At 37.3% G+C, this 17,728-nt stretch overlaps 1 protein-coding gene across 1 annotated transcript in view; it reads left to right on the top strand.

Moving 5' to 3' along the window:
- The window catches only part of GABRA2 (gamma-aminobutyric acid type A receptor subunit alpha2), a 118,476-nt gene that overhangs the window by 51,352 nt on the left and 49,396 nt on the right, over window positions 1–17,728 (top strand). The window contains exon 5 of the mRNA XM_036261662.1: window positions 17,097–17,317. Coding sequence (XP_036117555.1) covers window positions 17,097–17,317 — 221 coding nt within the window. The remainder of the gene's footprint in view (window positions 1–17,096; window positions 17,318–17,728) is intronic.

The raw sequence follows: 17,728 nt of genomic DNA, 5'->3' as shown, positions 1-17,728 counted from the left end.
CCCGCTGGGGAGCGAGCCTGAAACTCGGCATGTGCCCAGATGGGGGGAATCAAACCAGTGATCTCTCAATGTATGGGTCAAGGCTCAGCTACTGAGCGACACCAGCTGGATATTTTTTATTTTAAGGGAAGGAAAAAAAACTGATCATTTAGCTAGTGTTTCCACATATGATTTTCTTTCAGAGAGTGTTGGGAAATTTATACATTTTTACAAATCGTGAATTCTAAGAAAAATCAAGTAAGGAAATAATGGAAGAAAGCTTTATAGTTTTGCCAGAATTAAAGCTTAGCAGCCAACATAAGGAATCCAGTGATGTCCAGTTGAAATCAAGAACAGGAAGAGCTGGTGTGGGCAGTTAAGACTTGATGGTTAAGGACATGTCCCAGAACTGGGCCAGGACCCTGTCCGAGGGAAGTAGCCGTGATCAGCCGATCATGCTGTTAACTGTTGTGTGTCTGAGGTCTATTTGCTGCTGTCATTTAGAGTTTGCTTTTATGAAAGCTTCTTTGAATAGTTTAAAATCTAGTCTACATTCCTACAATCCTATTTACTGTATTTTACATGACTACAAAATATAAAATTATGTATTTTTTCTTTGTCCCTAGAAACAAAAAGTATTTTAATAAAAAATTGAATTGATCCCTGGCCGGTTTGGCTCCGCGGTTAGAGCGTCGGCCTGCGGTCCTGAGAGACCCGGGTTCGGTTCCCGCTAAGGGCGCGTACCTCGGTTGCGGTTTGTCCCTGGCCCTGGTCGGTCGTGCAGGTGGCAGCCACTCGATGTGTTCCTTTCACATTGATGTTTCTCTCTCTCTCTCTGTTCCTCTCTCTCCCTCCCACTCTATCTGAACAAAAAATGGAAAAATGTCCTCGGGTGAGGATAAAAAAAAAAAAAAAATTGAGAAAATAAAATAAATATTAATGTTCATAAGCAAATAAATAAAAATAAAAGGTTGGTAGCTGGTGAGGTATGTAGTCATCAACAACAGAACTGATGTAAACTCCTTCATCTCTGAATTGAAGCAAACATTTGTTCTCTTCAGTGAACTTCAGCCAAGAACTTTAAGAAATTTTAGCAGGCTCAAGATTTACTTTCTTATTTTGGGAGACCTTGTCACATATTGCATTAAACATTAAAATGGACTTACAGCCTGGCCGATGTGGCTCAGTGGATTGAGCGTGGTCCCGTGCACTGAGAGGTCCCAGTTCGATTCCCAGTCAGGGCACATGCCCGGGTTGCAGACTGGATCCCCAGTGAGGGGTGTGCAGGATGCAGCCGATCAATGTTTCTCTCTCTCCCTACCTGTTTCTCTAAAACAATCATTGAAAACATATTTTTAAAAATTGCCTTACATTCCAAACTATGTATAATTGAGGTGAGTGGAATTTTAGTTGACAACGTTTAAAGTAAGACATCACTTATTTGATTTTTCTAGTTTTCTTTTTCTGTTTTGGAGTGTGAGTGTGTGTATGTGTGTGTGCACACGCACCTATATATGGAAATATTTCCCCAAGTGAAATAGATATTTAACATCTCAGAGACTCTTGAAAGGCTTGTGGGCCCTGGACAGTTTTCTAATGATACATTTCCCTGAGCATCCCAACCTAACACAGTCTTACATGATTCTCTTTGGTCATGTCAGATTTTGTACTATATTTTCATCTTTATTCACCTTGTTTACCCAGTCGTACCAGTAGTTTGCTTGGAGGAAGTCTGATTAATTCCAGCACCACCAAGTGGGCACCTACATACTCTGTCATCAGAGTCCAGAGAGGAAAGGATCTGTAACAGTAATTTGCGCAGGGAAAATCTAGGATATTAATTATTAACTGGTACAAGTAATTAAATAATAAAACAAGGTAAAAGAAGACAAAGCAATACAGAATCAGCAAATGCAGAAGGCAGTGTCTACTTCCAGGAGCGAAGCATCGTGAACAAGGAAGAAACCAAGGACTTGGCAGAGCGAGCTCCCTGCAACGGCGAGATCAGACCTCCCTGGAGACGATGTTGCTGCCCCAGGACGGTGAAAGTACTGGCGCTGAGGAAGCACGGGGGCCTGGCTGAAGCTGCTGTGTAAGACTATTCCTCCTGGTAGCTGAAAACTCACTGCATGCCAGTCCTTCGAAGCCACGCCAAAGGTGACGATTCACCTGAACCACAGAGAGAAGCAGAAAGAAAAGTCTCCTCCTTTCACTATGACATCAGATGTCCCTCCAGTACCCTCTGTTGACAAAGCCTAACATTATGCCAGCTGGCAAAGCACCAGCGTTGACGGAGCCCTTCTGCAGTATCACCAGGAAGGGGAAAGGAGGGTGGTTTGTAGCTAGAGGCAGTACACTGCTATTGCTCTACATCACAGTGTGTGCAATGGGGAGGATTTTGAGTAAGAGCCAAGAGATAGTTTGACCACTCAACAGGTGCTATTTGTTATTTGTTCAAATCTAGAGAAGCATGATAAAGCTGGGGAAAATGAAAGCCGAATTACCTATATACAAATGTAACACAGCCATAACAAATATACACTTATTCATATTGCAAAATCTGTTAGTGAAGATGGAGCTCAATCTAAAAACATGTATGTATATTTGAAAAGTAGTGATTTGGTCTTCCTGATGATCAAATGGAGTGATTTTCAATCTTGATATTATTTTTGCTGGAAAGCAAGATAATGAGGGAAAGTTTGAATTTATATTAGTATACATGGCCAGGTCAAGAAACAAAACTTGGCTATGAAATGTTAGATAGAGAGAAGTAGCGCTGGCCGGTTTGGCTCAGCGGTTAGAGCGTCGGCCTGCAGTCCAGAGAGGCCCGGGTTCGGTGTCCGCTAAGGGCATGTACCTCAGTTGCAGTTTCTCCTCCGCCCTGGTTGGTCGTGCAGGTGGCAGCCACTCAATGTGTCCCTTTCATGTCAATGTTTCTCTCTCTCTCTCTCTTCCTCTCTCCCTCCCACTCTATCTGAACAAAAAATGGAAAAATGTCCTCGGGTAAGGATAAAAAAAAAGAAGAAATATATTATAATGGGGAGGGAAAATATACCCACATCAGCCACATATAAAGGTGGCTTACAAAAACAATTAGTCAATGGAAGAAAAGTAAAGAATAAATTGAACTTGACTTTCAGCAGCTTAGCAGATACACACATTTCTATGCGGTGTGCATACTGAGTAGCAAAAACTAAACTCTGAAGTCTTCCTGTTCAGGTCAGTGATGTAGATTTGTTGTGACATTAGCCTAAGAGAAAAAAACAGCATAGCAGAAAGAATTAAGAACCAAAAAAGCAAACACACATCACACACATACACACACGCACACACACATGCACACATGCTGTACGTCAGAAATATTAACTAGTGTAATTGTCCAAAGTTGCAAGTCTAAATTATAGTGAAAGATTCTAATTATGGTGTCTGCAATTAAGTTTAAATTCTTTTATTTCAACATTTAAAACATTCGTGAGTAAGAAGGTAATTAAACTTTGGAAAATACTAGTAGCTGACAGTTGACAAAGTTTGTAGTAGGCGAGCACATTTTAAAAATTTACAACTCAATTGTTAATTCTTCTTCTTGGTTTCTATATAGAATGACTTTTCCTGTATTAGTAAATGCTTTCACTGTGTGCGTGCATATTCTTAAGGGATAAATGGTATAGCCACCATTACTGCACCAAAAGCTAAGCTAAGAACCTCAGCTCAAATGGTTCTCTCTTGCAGTGCTAAGCATTTGAGTTAAAACTTGAACAATGGAAACTTTCAAGTCATCGCAACATTTCTGATTCAGAGTTTACCATTAGACTATTAAGAAAAAGCCAGGCACATAAGTTGTGACTTTGGTGTATTGATCTTACTTTTCTATGTTATCAAAACACAGTGCACAGTATCTCTTAGATTCCCCAGAAGCTAATTAGGGTGTTATGTTGTTTGGTAGCTAACATCATAGGTTTAGAGTTACTATATGTCAATGCTTGGTCAAAAATTGACACTGGACTTAGCTGTTAACCTTTATCAGAAGTTGTAGTTTGTAAATGAAGCTAAATAAAGAGACCAGCTGTAAATGTGGTAAATACTATATATCAAGAGTAAAGATACAGTGTTTACTGATTTCAGAGCTGGCATGTAGCAGTTGACTATTAAAAGGTTATTGATATTTGGAAAGATAGGAATTAGACTTGGGGAACATTCATTTATTCAGTCAATATTTTTCAGTACCATCCTAGAGTTTAAAAAAATGTTTCTCAAAATTAGATTCATAGATACTTGCACGAGAATCTTTGGGAGATATTTATTAAAACAATTATTTCCTAGGCTCCTTCTAAAATCTGTGGAATCATAATTGCCAGTTGTGGGGCACAATCTGTATTTTAACAGAATAAGTTATTTGTATAAGGTAAAGTCTTGGGGGATTGGGTGGCAGCATTCACTGGAATATGAAACAGGAAAAGTTTTGGATCTGTTCTGGCGTTTGGGGTGAAATATTTATATTTTGGACATTCTGAGCTGGTGTGGGATTTAATTAGAGATGTCCAGGTAGCAGGCATAATTCAGGAGCTCAGATGGGCTTAGAGTGCAGACGGTTTGGGGAGCCACGTGATGCTAGTTGACACCACGGGCATACATAAAGTGTGTAAGGAACAAGATTAGCATGAAATGGTCATAATACTTTCACAGAAACTTTAGAAAACAAGAGGTTAAAAAAGATTGCCTAGGAGACTGAGAAGGAGCAACTATGGATGTCTGGCAAAATAAAAGGGGATTTGTTTCTCTGAGCTAGACTGCGCTTTGATCCTTAACAACAAAAGTCAGAGACACTGCCTTTTATTTCTTTTCAGATGTAATGGTGTAAAATAGTCTGCTATCTTTTTCACTTAGAGCTATTAGTCAAGGTAGGATATGATTCATTTGGTAATGGGATGAATCTGTAGGTTTTGCTCACAGTAAAACCTCATCTAGGGAATAGGGTAACAATTCCACAGAAGAGGGCAAATAAAGGCAGTTTGACTCCATCCATTCTCATCTTGCAGGAGGGAGGGCTGTGGGAACTAAGTGCATCCAGGCCTAGCTCTTGGCTTCTTCAGAAGAGAGGCATTCCCTACTGCCTTCCCATCGTTGTTGTATAAACTAAATAACAAAGAGCTATGACTCCTGGACATGAAGTGATTTTTAAAAAAAAAAAAAAATTGCAGAAGTTGCGTGTTCTTTCCCCAGGTTGCCAGGGTCGATCTGGCTTCTTGGGGGAGTCACGTTGAACTTGTATGTCTTGATTTAAAATAATAAATATTATCCCTTGGTGTTAACGTCAGGAGATATCAGTACAGGTAGATTGTGGGCAGACACAGAAGATCTCAGATCCCATGGTGAGGATTTTCCCAAGGGTTTCCCACAATACCAGGAGAATGTGGTTTTTATGCCAATGCAGGAGGGAACTGCCAAAGTAGAGAGAGAATAACAGTGTCATATATTATAGTAAAGCCAAGAAAAGGATTCAAGTGTGTCATTATATGAAGAACAAGGAGAGTATTTGCTGATTGTGGTAAAGGCAACCAGATTGAAGTGGGTTGAGCACATGGGAGGTGAGGAAATGCATCAACAGTGGAGGCGACATTTCTAAGCAGCGTGGTTGAGGAGAGGAGGCGAGACAGCGTGCTGAGCTGTAAGGCTTTTATTTTTAAAGATTGCATCAAACTTCTGACTGTTCCCTGAGCATGCCATTATCTTGAACAATTCTCTGGCTTTGCCCATGTTTTCCCCTGTTTCTGTTGTGCGTCGCTCCTCCTTTGCCAACTGGAGATCTTTCGTTTACTCAAGGCCAAGCTCACATTTTATCTCTGATGCGTCTCTAGGCTACTCCACGTGGAATCAGCCTTTCTGGCCCTTGTGCTCCACCACATGGTGTTCACACATTTCTTACGACTTTTCACACTGGATAATGAAAACCTTTACGTGTCTTTCTTTTCACTGCAATCTGAGCTGCGAGAAGGCATGAGTTGTGTTGGTTCGTTTCAGCAGGATTTACTAAGGACATACTTTGTGTCTGTCACAGTGTCAGGAGCTGAAATACTGGAGTGTAGCTAGTCCTGTCCTCAAGTTTTTCATAGTGTGTGGGAGGGGGGGGACTAAGAAAAAAAATCATGATTTTAAAACAGTGTGATCATGCTTTTATTGTAGTATTTATGGATTACCGAAGTGGATGTGGGTAAAGGATATCTATATCTGAGGAAGATTCTAGAAAAAGAAGATAGCTAAGGAGGACAAATAGGGAATTTGTTGGCCAGCTACATAACAAGAAGAATGTTCTAGTACAAATCAGAAGAGTTTGTTTCGTTTAATAAAATGTAAAATTTCAGTAGAATAGAAGCCTGGAATGTTCTTAGGAATATGAAAGAAAATGAGGCTAGAAAATAACTCAGAGCCAGGTCAAAAAAGGGACTTATAGTCAATTGCCTCTCAAAAGCCAAAGCATTGCCAAATAAAACTAAAACGTAGTAGATCTCTGTTACCAGTGAACTTATTATGGCATGGTTAAAAAAATACACACACACACACACACACATAATTTTTTAATTGATTTTTTTAGCGAGAAAGATAGAAACATCAATATGAGAAACATCAATAGGCTGCCTCCTGCACCGCCCCCCCCCCCCACTGGGGTTCAAGCCCACAATCCAGGCATGTGCCCTGATCAGGAATCCAACCAGGACCTCTCAGTCCATGGGACAACACTCAGTCCACTGAGTCACACTGGCCGAGCAGGCATGGCTCTGTGTCAACATTCTCTAAAATATTACTATTATATACAATAAAAGCCCACAGTGATTAGTGTAATATAGTTATGCAAGCACACGCACGCCGACATTCTCACCTGTGAATTTAAGCATTAGGGTATTGCATGCTCTTTGCTGTAAGATGTCTGAGAGTATTTCTTCCATCTTCCTCTGCTGATGCCTTTCTCCTTATGTACCATTCGCGCTATTGTTGCCAGAATCCTTGTTATAATATTTAATTTCCAATGAATCTTCTCATTCTTTCATTCAGACTAATTATTGTTTATTTGCTATGTTGCTGGTGACACAGCATGTAAGAAAGTGGTCATGGTCCTTGTTTCCAATCTGAAGTAAAAATTGGCCAAATGGAGGGGTGGGTAGGGAAGAGAGACTGCAGCAAAGATCAGTGTGTCTGGGTAGTAAGACGGAGCGCGAGGCATCGGATGCCCTGCCTGTCAGTATTGCTGCAGGAGAGAGTGTGGTTCGGGGACAAAATTACTGAACACCAGGCTAGAGCTAAAGGAGGGGGAGGTTATTAAAGGAACTTGGAGCCTGTGAGGAAGAATCTGGACTTTATCCCAAGAGCTCTAGAAATTCTACTGACCAATCCCAGCAACACTTCATTCTTTGGATCCGCTTTCCTGACATCATGGTGGCAGCTGCATCTCCACCATGGAGATTTCCTCTCCACGGCCTCTTTATTACCCCAAACGCCAGAACACATAGGCAGCTTATTCTTCAATGGATCTCTTGTGGCATCCTCCTCAGCCTCCAGCCTGGTACTGGACTTTGTGACCTTTTGTTGCTAGATGTCCCTCCCTTGACAGGCCGCCCTTTTTTGAGTATGGGAAATGGAGGAGGAGGGTACTTTGAAGGTGAGTTAAGACATGCTGTTTCCTTGAGTTCCAAACGGTTTCTGAGAACTTCACACATTTTATCTCACTTCATCTTTACAAGAGTTTTAGAAAGTAGATTTTATTGTTACCACCACTTTACAAATAAGTCAACTGAGATAGAGACTAAATCTGTTCAAGGTTATGTACCCTGGTCTATCTGACTTAAGAGCCCATGCTTTAACATCTATTTCTTATTACTCAGTTTATTATTCTTGCCGATATCCTTCAGTCTTGTGTTTGAGTCCGTTTTAAATGAGGAAAGACTTTGACAGAGACTCTAAAACTCCAGTGTCAGCCCTGCAACTGATTTCTTCCTGTCACCTTCCATAATCAATGACTAGCATCCATTCATTAATCTCTAGAAGAAGAAGAATTCACTCTAACATCCTGCCTCCAAGCATTGTTCTTATGTATGGTCTAATGCAAGTAGCTTGGTGTTAGGAAGCATAATGTTTGAGTTCAAAATTTGGCTTTCTCTCTCTTTATTATTTTTAAAAATGTGGCTTCAAAAGTGTTCTCTACTTATGAAATGGTGATAATTTTACATATTTAGTGAGGTTATTATGAATTTTATTTATTTATTTTAATCACATTTATTGGGGTGACATTGGTTAATAGGATCATATAGTTTTTAAGTGTACATTTTTATGACACATGATCTGCATATTGCATTGTGTGCCCACCACCTAAAGACCTTTACACATCTCTTCATGTTTGAATTATTAGAACTATTAATCATTTTGAATGCTTTGCTTAGACCTATTTTAATTACTATTAGAATATGAATCTTTAGCATTGTTTTTTGGCTTGCTCACGAGACATGCCTGGCCTCTAGTTCCGAAAGATAGGCCAGAACTCTTACCTGCACGGTGCTCTGAACACGCTGTGTCTGTCTTGTTCTGCAGTCTCCATTTGTGTGAGCTTCTTTGCAGAATGGGGTTTTATGGTCTTGTTCCAGTTGGGCTTATTGACAGTGTGGTGATCTGGTTTTAAGCTTTTCACTTTTTGAAATATTTTAAATGCTAATACTGGGCTAATTTCTTATTCAGCCTTTGAATACCAAATAGAAGTGTTTGAGTTTAACCATTCTTATATTGTCCAGGAATGTTGTTTGATTGCTACATACCTGCCTTATAAACCACATTTTTATTTGTTATACAAGAAACACACTCTTGTCTGTGTCCATGAGTGTGGTGATTGTGGTGGGAGGAGAAGTGGGTGGTAGTGGAGGAGGGTATATAGGGGTAAATGGTGATGGAAGAAATAAATACAAATAAATAACATACAATTACGAAAGCAAGGAAAGAAAGAAAGAAAGAAAGAAAGAAAGAAAGAAAGAAAGAAAGAAAGAAAGAAAGAAAGAAAGAAGAGAGGGAGGGAGGGAGGGAGGGAGGGAGGGAGGGAAAGAAAGGCACTGATTAGAATTTACTCAGAGGAGACTAGCTTTTATTAGCAAAAAGGGTATAATGAAATAAACTCTGATACTTTAAAATATATTCAGTATATCAAAGTGGATGAGAAATTGCTCCAAGAACAGTCCTGCCATTTAGATGTTTTAGGTGTAGATATAATTCATCAGAAACAGGCTACAGGCATTGACTTATAATTAATATACACAGGAACTAAAGATATGCTGTCTTCACTAAGTTAATGTGTCCTTGAAATCATATTTATGCAATAAAATAAGCAACAGATTGTTTGCAATACAAATAATGGAAATAATACTGGTAGTAAAGTACTGTACTGGAAACTGTATCCCAGGTTTTGCCCCTAACTAGCTTGGAAACAGGATATTTACTGCATTTATCTACAACCCCTTCTATAAAAAGGAGAAATTGGATTACATTTCTGGAAGACTTTTTAAAATCTAGAAGTATATAAAGTCTTTCATTTCAGTTTTACCCAATAATCAATCTCACTTCTCCCTAGGATAGCTGCCTGCTATGTCCTGTGAAGTTTTGTCTAAATTTGCTTATTCCTTGTTTGTGTATTCCCTCAGGTATTTTGTATTTGCTCTTGTTATTATTGATTTTTTTTAGAATATCAGTTCATGGGTCCATGTCTTAAGTTTTTATGAAAAGGGTGCATTGTTCTGTATTTTTCTGGCAGTTTTTGTAACACACAAATCAAACTATTACTATAACAGTTTATACCCCTGGCAAAATCTAAGTTGATTTTAAGGAATGCTTCTATTCTTTTCAAATACTGAGAATGTGCATTTAATATGACTTTAAGGCACACACATGTAAATAGTTTGTTTGGAAATCCTGTTATTCTTAGTAGATATCCATTTAATATGATTTGGTTGTCTTCTTACACTGCCTTTTTAACCTAGAAAGCAAACCCACAAAAACTGATGGATCAACTGTATTTATTTATGTATTTCTATATCTAAATACTTTGTTGTTGTTGTTATTGGTTTTGTTTGTGAATCCTCACCCGAGGATATTTTTCTATTGATTTTTAGATAGAGTTGAAGGGAGGAAGGGAAGAGGAAAGACAGAGAAACATCGATTGGTTGTCTCCCACACGACCCCAACTGGGGCTAGGGATTAAACCTGCAGCCCAGGTATGTGCCCTTGACCAGGAATCAAACCCAAGACCAAAGGGCTGGCACTCTAATTACTGAGCCAAACTAGCCAGGGTTATATCTAAATACTCTTGTACTAATATAATACAATACAAAAAAAAAAAAAAAAACCAAACACTAAAGCAGAAATTTGAATAAGAGAAAGTCAAATTACTTATTGTTCAGGAATAATTATTATATTTATTAATAAAATTGATTTAGTTTTGCTCCCACTTGATTGTTGTTCATAATAAATATTTTAACAATTAATATGTTTATATGTGCTTTATTATTTCTAAATATCTTTCTTAAATACTTTATGATATAGAAATCAAAGATCTGACTCTATTTCATTTTGTTTTAATGTTAGTTTTGATGACTGTTATAGATGAAAATAGTACATAAATTCAAATTTAGAAGTGCATTATTGGCTATTGGTTACTGAACCACCATGCTCATTTTTAAAACACATTCACCAATTTTAGTTATTTGTTTTCATGTTCTGAATATTCAGTTTTCAAACCAACTCACTATTTGCAATGGCTTTATACTATCATTAACCAGTGTTTCAAGGTACCACATGTGCCTAAGATAAAGTTCATCATTAAAATAGTGAGTGTTCTTAAACCATATTTTAAATAGCCACAATGATAATTATAAATTTGCTTTTGCATATTTTGTTTTAGAGTTGATTAGTTCATTATTATTATTATTATTATTGCATTTATCTTGAGATAGAGCGGGAGGGAGAGAGGGAGAAAGAGAGAGGGAGAAACATCGATGTGAGAGAGACACATTGAGTGGTTACCACCCACATGACCCCAACTGGAGCCAGGGACAAACTGCAACCGAGGCATGTGCCCTTAGTGGGAACTGAACCCAGGACTCTCTGGTCCGCAGGCCGATGCTCCAACTGCTGAGCCAAACTGGCCAGGGCTATTTCATTATTTTTAATGTAGCTAATGAGAGCTATTATTAAGGCACAAAACAGATATCCTTTCTCTTGATGTCCAATCGTGCTTATGTAATTATTAGTGTTTTGCTCAATCCATGCTGTCATTTAGTAGTAATTTTTTTAAGTAATTTGTCTATTTTCAATTGAGTGAGTTTAATCAGAACTAGATGTTATAACTTGCAAATTCAATGAAGTATAAATCACAGTACACCGAGAACAAATGAATGAGGCATCACTTGACCATTCCATGTCAAAGCTCCTTTTCTTCCGTACATGACTATCTTCTACTTACGGACATGGTGAGAATGCCAATACCATTCCATATATTGTCTGTTAACAAAACTGTATTTACTTCCCATATTTGGATGATAATTCTATATAAAAATAACGATTCTAGCCCAGCTGGTGTGGCTCAGTGGTTGAGTGTTGACCATACACCAAGAGGTCGCTGGTGCGATTCCTGGTCAGGGCACGTGCCCAGATTGTGGGCCAAATCCCCAGTGGGGGGCATGCAGGAGGTGGCCGGTCAGTGTTCTCTCTCATGGATGTTTCTTTCTCTCCCTCCTTCTCCCTTCTTCTCTCCCTAAAATCAATAAAGATTCAAACATTTCTTCCTATGCCCAAGTGGATGTACAAATCCCACTTTGTAAACTATTGTATTAAGCTGGTAGTCCTGCTTCAGCTCACAGGTTTCTCTTCATTTAGGTGCAATGCATGCAATTCATTATAGTTATTTTTACTGAGTTATAACCAACCTGCCTCCCTTGTATTTGACCCCTGGGGTTTTCATTGGGGGCACATGATGAAGTGTAGTTTTAGATGCTCTCAAACTCTTCATACATTCACAGAAATCTTTTATTTTTCTCTCACATGGGGCTGGTGTGATAAGTTGCAATGATGGCCCCATTCTTTACTTTTTTGTATATCTGCAACTATTTCTGCTTAGCTTTGTAATGCCCTTCCACTAAGAGTGGGGTGGCCTTTTATGTTATGTGTCATTCACCTCAACTATGTGACTTGCTTTGGCTAATGTCTTATTAAAAAGACATTACACAGGCAATGAGTTGAAATGAGCTTGTGCACTGGGGTCTGCTATTTTGTACTATGTCATTGTCATGTGAAAGATACGCCCCAGGCAGCCCTGTGGTCCCTGGAGGTGGAAGAGACACTTGGAGCAGAGCTGAGTTGCCCCAGTGGCCCTACAGGGATGTGAGCCCAGATCGACCAATGGCCAGCTAACCTGCAGATGCATGAGTAAGAACATCTGAGATCGGCTGAGCCCAGGTAGATCCACTGACCCCTAGTCTCTTGACTTCTGAGCTAATAATAACTGGTTGCTATTTTAAGTTCCTGCATTTTAGGTGGCTTTTGCATGGCTAATGAATGATGTTAGCCAGTCTCTAGATTTTACTAGTGAAATGCCGATTTTCTTTAATGGCATTTACAAATTCAGGATTTGGTGAGAGTACTTTTACCCCAGTGAAATGGTACCCTCTGTCCATTCCTCAACCCATCGTATTCTAGCTTTTGAATTCTTGTTTCTACTAAGCTTTCGCGATATTTCAGCACTAGTTGATACTGTTGATCTCTACATGCTTCTTAAATTTTCTTTTCTCTCTTTCTGTGTTTGTGTTTTTATAGTTCTTCTTCTTCAGTTTTCTAGAGTTTGTTCCTGGGTTATTTTTTTCAGTCAATCATGAAACATCTATATAAATTATCCCTTTTATCCTTACTATTTTAATTGTCCCTGATAAAAATGATGTAGTCTGAGGATATGTTCAAATACTAGTAATTACATTAAATGTAAATGGACTGAATTGCCATTAAAGAATGGAGATGGTCAGATTCAACAAGAAATCTCAAGATATTTTTAAAAATTGGAAACACCTGGTATCTGCAGACCATAGTCTCTTATTATAAATGCAGTAAAATTAAACATCATTGACAAAAATACGAATAAATAAAGCCATACATTTTGAAATATAAAAATGCATGCTACAATATCTCCTACATAAAGAAAAGGAAAGTCATAGTGAAAATTATAAAATTTCTTTGACTCAATAATCAAAACACTATTAATCATAATTATTATATACCAATAGTAATCTTTACTGTGGAACCAGTGCAACAATAAACAACAGAAAAGAAGAGAAATGTCAGAAACAGCCCCTTACCTATATTAACATTAGACACATGAGAAAAATGCCATTAGATCTGGGGGAATGATGAAACACTTAATAGAAAGTTGTTTTTCCCATCAGAGAAAAAGGTTGGATCTTTACCTTATATAAATGATTCCAGGACCTAAATGTTAAAAGCAGAACTTTTACATTTCTATAAGAAACAAAGAGGTATAAAGGGGTTGGCAAAAGTAGGTTTATAGTTGTGAGTTCATGCAACACACTTTATTCTTGTATTATTATTTATGTCTTAATTATTGTATTATATATTTGTATTATTATTTGTCTTATTACTATTATTGTTATTATTTTGTATCCTTACTCATAATTTATCTTTCAGGTAAAGTTGGCTGGTAATTTAACTGTTTTTACCCACCCCTGTATTTATGATATGTTGTATAGTTTATTATCTTTATTAGAATTCTTATTGAGTTTGTGTTTAGAAATTATTCTTATATAAAAAATATAAAGGATTTCTGTAACTCAATAAGGAAAAGGCAACTTAAAGAAAACTAAGTAAATGAACAGAAAATCTATAAGAGAAAACTAGAGTATTTTATAAACATTTGAAAATGTGTTAAATGTCACTAGTTAGCAGGGAACTCCAAATGGTAGGACCATGAAACATTTTGCACCAACCGTAATGGCTAAAATGAAGTATTTTCTCTGTCCCATGTTGTAAAGAAACAAGAGAGTTTATACATTCTAGTGGGAATATAAATATGTAGACCTCTTTGGACTTCAGTTGGACAGTAACTTGTTATTTTGAAGATGCTCATACAATACACCCAGCAATCTCACTTATAATTTACTTTGGAGCAGTAGTGGGCATACTAGGGCCATGGGCCAAATCTTGTCAGCTGCCACAAAGATTTGTAGGAACATATGACTCTCATGCATTTATGTATTGCCTGTGGGGGCTTTGACACAATAGCAGAGTTGAATAGTTGTGATACTGACCATATGGTCTGCCAAGTCTAAAATGCTTACTAACTGGCCCGTTATGGGGAAAGTTTGCTGACCTCTCCTCTAGTCTAACTCCTACACCTTTGTACTGAAAGCATCATGTAACAATGTTTATAGCCGTATTGTGACAAAATGAAAACAGAGAACAAGTGAAATATTCTTACAAGGTAATGCATGTAGCAGTGAAAATGAATCAAAGTTGGAGATGTATTGCCATGAATAAATCTCTACAACATAACTGAAAAAAGTGAGTGTCAGAAAAATATATACAGTGTGGTCCCGTTTCTGTAAATGTTAAAAATATTGACAAACAACACATGGATTTGTATAGTAAATATGTAAGTACGTGTATGGGTATAATACATACCAAATTCAGGAACATTATTTTGTCAGAGGTAGGGGAATGTGATCGAGATGGAATAAACAGGAGAGAGAAGGCTTTGATAATATTTATGATGCTGCTGCTGATGATAAAAGGTGTTTGTAATTTTTTTATATTCCCTTCCATATCTGAAGACAGAGTAAAATAATATACAGATGAAAGCCATGGTCCCTTTCTTGAATATTTACTAGCCAGTCGGGAGGCAGGGGAACAAGTGTGTAATTGAAATGTAAGACCTTGCAGTAATGGAATGCTTTGTGAGTAATAAGGTAGATGGAGACCTGGCTATGGATTTCCAGATGTTCAGAGGACTGGGAGTGTGGTTGTGAGCAGAGCTCTTGATTCGGGAGGGTAGGCACTTGCTGTATGTGAGGAATGGTGACGAGTGAGGGTTATAGGAATAACATGAGTGTTATAACAGAGAGTAGCATGAGTGTGCGTGGTGAGCGTGGAACAGAGAGGCCCAGAGCGTGCTGCACAGCTTAGCACTGGACAACCAGGGCACCGTGAATGCTCAAAAGCAAACTGTGTTCCTGAAAACATGTTTTAAAAAGGATCACCTAACATTTACTGTTTGGAAACTTTATGTCTATAGGAAATGATTGCCATAACAATAGCTTCTAAAACCCATAAAACACACCATAATTTTACAGAAATGGAAAAATGGAATTTGAAATTTTATAAAAACTTGCTAAATACCTTCCGTTCGCCTAGAGAAGTAAATGGGGATTCATATTCTGTTTGAATTTGAGGGAACCACAGTGGGAAAGAAACGTTTGTGTAAAAATTTATCATAAACAAAGACTCATTTCTTGATCTAGTATTTTGTTGTCGTTCATTTAATTTCACCTGTGTGGAATAAACCTTTTCAAACAATGACAGCCATGGAGAGTGAGGGCGGGTGTGATTATGAAATTTTCTCCTGAGGATTAGGAGCACCACCCGGAGCCACCTTCATGTCCTGTTCCTCCTCTGTTACCCATGGCTGACACTTGTCATCTCCATCCACTCCAATTTGGGTGATCGCTGAGAATCGTTTACTTTTTCATTTGCTTGATTAAGATGTGTACAAATGATTTGATATTTGCATAAGTATATGATCTTTTTAATCTGCCTTTTTACAAACATGTTTTCACTGATTTTAGAGAGAGAGGAAGGGAGAGGGAGGAAGAGAAACATTAATATGAGAGAGAAACATCCATCAGTTGCCTCTCCTATGCACCCTGATGGGGAACTGAACCCACAACTTGGGCATGTGCCCTGAACACACAATTTCAGTTGAGTGAAATTGCCAACTGCTGAAGCATTTATGTTCTTACATGTGATTAACTGTGACATTGTGCTCCAAGGACAATCTCTGAATTTCCAACCTCAAGTATGTAATTGAAAATTTTAATGATTTATCATGTGAGTAGTTGCAAAAACATATATGGACAAAAATTTGAACCTCCAATAGACTGTCAGTATTAATTTCGATTGTGAATTGTATATCTCATCCAAATGTACGCATTCTCTATGCTAAGAAAGCAATAGGAAGTGAAAGGAGAAATGTGAAGGAGGAAGAGGGAGGGGGCAAAATGAAAGAAAGAGCGAGAGCAAGGGGAGGGGGAAGAGAGAGATGCAGCTATAAAAAGTATTGGACAATGATAATAGAGGAATTAATCACAAACTGATCTGTATTTTATTTAATATTACATTTTAACCTGAAAGAGTTTATTTGCAAAATAGTTGTATTTAAATACAAATATAATACCTTGTTAAATATAATAACTAATAACTTGCCAAAGTCTTTTTATTACAACTAATATTATAAAATAAACTTTATTAAAATCATCATTATCCCCTAATACATTCTTGTTAATGATACGATATCTCACCATTTATTTTTGTTTTAGTATTTTATAAAATAAGATATTCTACAGTTTCTTTGGCAACAGAGATGATGACTCATACAGATCTGACAGTGTGTTTAGTACTTCTTTCTTTTTTTTTTTTTTTCTGAGAAGGCTCCCTGCTATTTCTTTCTTAAGACAAATGACAAAGCAATTCACCAAACCCTGCCCCAAGCACACCCCCTCTCCAAGTAATTCGTTCTAATCTATAGGATGAAGCAAAGCAGTTTGAGCTCAGACATTGTCCAACTGAAAGAAGACAGATAGAATACATTTATTTTTAATTTTCATAATAATATGTAGCTAATTGTGTAAATACAAATGCTTTATCCCATTGTAAATGGCATCTTTTATTGATAAGAGAAAGGAATGATCTTTCTGATTCAAAATTGCTTCTGTCTAATATAACTATCTTTTAAAACTATATTGTTTGTTGGTGTTTTGTGGCCCTTGTATCTAAAACATTTATTATTTTCAAAAGAATTTTGTTTTATATTTCAGGAATATACAATAGATGTTTTCTTTCGACAAAAATGGAAAGATGAAAGGTTAAAATTTAAAGGTCCTATGAACATCCTTCGACTTAACAATTTAATGGCTAGCAAAATCTGGACTCCAGACACCTTCTTTCACAATGGGAAAAAATCGGTAGCTCATAATATGACAATGCCAAATAAGCTTCTTAGAATCCAGGATGATGGGACACTGCTGTACACAATGAGGTATGTTTGTAGGTTTGGTGTGATGCATTTACATACTGAGTAATTCATGTACTAAAAAAACTGGCCAACTTAGTTGTCAAGTATTTGCCCAAGTTAAACATTTTCATAGCAGATCGTTGTACTACCTATAATATGCTTTGTAATTGCATGTATTTTGAAAAATTAAAGATCAAATAATATTTATGAGTTTGATACTTATCTTAGTGTATAAAATTTCAAGAATTGTCTTAATTATTGATAATTAATTTTTGGCTATTTATTTTTCATACTTTAATTAAGTACTGTTCAATAGCAGGACTTAAATTTTGCTTAATGCCAACATTTTTTTTTTTTAATATCTCATTAGATAACCCATTGATAATTTAAGTGATTTTTAAGCGAGCTTTTACTTTTTAAAATATTTTTTTTCCT

Source organism: Molossus molossus, unplaced genomic scaffold (assembly GCF_014108415.1).
Source record: "Molossus molossus isolate mMolMol1 unplaced genomic scaffold, mMolMol1.p scaffold_m16_p_1, whole genome shotgun sequence".
Taxonomy (NCBI): Eukaryota; Metazoa; Chordata; class Mammalia; order Chiroptera; family Molossidae; genus Molossus; species Molossus molossus.
The sequence above is the reverse complement of the archived record's forward strand: the minus strand, read 5'-3'. Positions and strand labels throughout refer to the sequence as shown.